The following is a 1,734-nucleotide window of genomic DNA, read 5'->3' as shown; positions in this document are numbered from 1 at the left end:
GTCTCCTTGAACCCCAGTGGGCCTCAGCAGATGGCCGCTCACACTGAGCCTGGTTCTGCTGGAGGTTTCTTCCTGTTCAAAGGGAATTTTTCCTCTCCAGTGTCGCTGCAAATGACTCAATTTGAATCAATTTGTCTTAATGATCTGTCGAACTGTAAGGTGCCTTGAGATGACATGTTGTGAATTGGCACTATAGAAATAAACTGTATTGAAATGAATAAGCTTGTTTGATATAAGTCATGCTTCTTTTATTGTCCAAATGTGAAAATGTTCCTTTATTTTCTGATAATTTCCTTTCTGTTTTCAGGATGACAGTGAATAGATGACCTCCATGCCTCATGTCACGCAGAGTCGTTTTCCAGCCCGCTCAGGTTTTCATGGATTGCAGGAACTCCACAGGAACATCACGCCAGTCTCTCTTAAATCGGCCTGCTGCCCTCTGGAATCGCTCCTGACAAATGGACAAAAAATGAAATGAAATATTAAAACCTGGAGTTGTTGGACTCTCATTCTGTTGCCATCATAAGTTCCCTTCTAGCATCCTCTGGGGTCTTTAGGCCATGGTTCGCAAGAAAGGTTCCCTTATATTATGCGGCGCCTTCCTGTTTGTTGCCTGGAACGCTTTGCTCCTGCTTTACCTTTGGGGCCGACCTCCCATCGGCCATCTGGGAGATGGTGGAGGAGCCGAACCGGGTGGGAATGAGGAGTGGGCCGCGATCCGGGGGAAAATGGGTCAGGGCAACCTTGCAGAGGAGATGATCCGGCTGGCGGAGGAGGTGGAAGTTCACCTTGATACCCAGAAGAAGCTCCTGAAGCAGATAGAAAGTCACAGAGCGGTGTGGGCGCGGAGGAAGGATGTTGGGAAAAGGGAAAGCAGTCAAAGAGACATCAATGAGCCAGCTGCCCACCCGCAGCGTCAGAGGACTCCAGAACCACTCAGAAAGGATGCCGGGGAGCAAACCCACACTACGAGGCTTGATAAGATGGCTCCAAGCTTACATGGAGACAACGAGCAAACCAGCAACACTAAAGTTACGACACCCAGCCCAGAGCCCATCATCCCCATCCTGGTCATCGCCTGCGACAGAGTCACCGTGAAGCGGAGCCTCGACAGGCTCCTCATGTACCGGCCGTCTGCAGAGCTTTACCCCATCATCGTCAGCCAGGACTGCGGCCACGCCGAGACGGCTCGCGTGATCGCTTCCTACGGAGAGCAAGTCACGCACATCAAACAACCACAGCTGTCCGACATCAAGGTCCGGCCAGAGCACAGGAAGTTCCAGGGCTACTACAAAATCGCCAGGCATTATCGATGGGCGCTTAACCAAGTGTTCAACACCTTCTCCCAGTCTACAGTCGTCATAGTGGAGGATGACCTGGAGGTGAGCAGCAGCAGGAAATCCACCTGTTTATTAGGGCTGCAGCTAAACATTATTTAGCAAATCGATTCATCTGTCCATAGTTTTTTGATGCCTCGATTAATTATTGGAAAGCGAAGGCTTCCTTAAAGGCCTAAGGAAATCATATATACATTTTACATCATTCAAAAATCCTGTCTTAACATCTGTGGGGGTTTTTCTTATCTTCTGCAGGCCAGTTAGTTATATTTCAGCTCTTACACCTAAATTTGGCCAATCATATATCAACGGTCATCTGTCCATCAAATTCATATGTTCATTGATTCATATGTCGCAGCTAATATACGCAACGGTTGGAATCAGAATCCTTTCCTTT

At 48.3% G+C, this 1,734-nt stretch overlaps 1 protein-coding gene across 1 annotated transcript; it reads left to right on the top strand.

Moving 5' to 3' along the window:
* Positions 1–289: 289 nt before the first annotated feature.
* Positions 290–1,454, top strand: LOC107081491 (alpha-1,3-mannosyl-glycoprotein 2-beta-N-acetylglucosaminyltransferase-like). Its single transcript, XM_015369657.1, has one exon. It carries the CDS (start codon positions 561–563, stop codon positions 1,437–1,439), a length of 879 nt encoding a protein of 292 aa, XP_015225143.1. The 5' UTR covers positions 290–560; the 3' UTR covers positions 1,440–1,454.
* Positions 1,455–1,734: the final 280 nt, after the last annotated feature.

This window comes from Cyprinodon variegatus, unplaced genomic scaffold (genome assembly GCF_000732505.1).
Source record: "Cyprinodon variegatus isolate N-32 unplaced genomic scaffold, C_variegatus-1.0 Scaffold5626, whole genome shotgun sequence".
Classification (NCBI taxonomy): Eukaryota; Metazoa; Chordata; class Actinopteri; order Cyprinodontiformes; family Cyprinodontidae; genus Cyprinodon; species Cyprinodon variegatus.
This window is presented reverse-complemented; position numbering and strand designations above follow the sequence as displayed.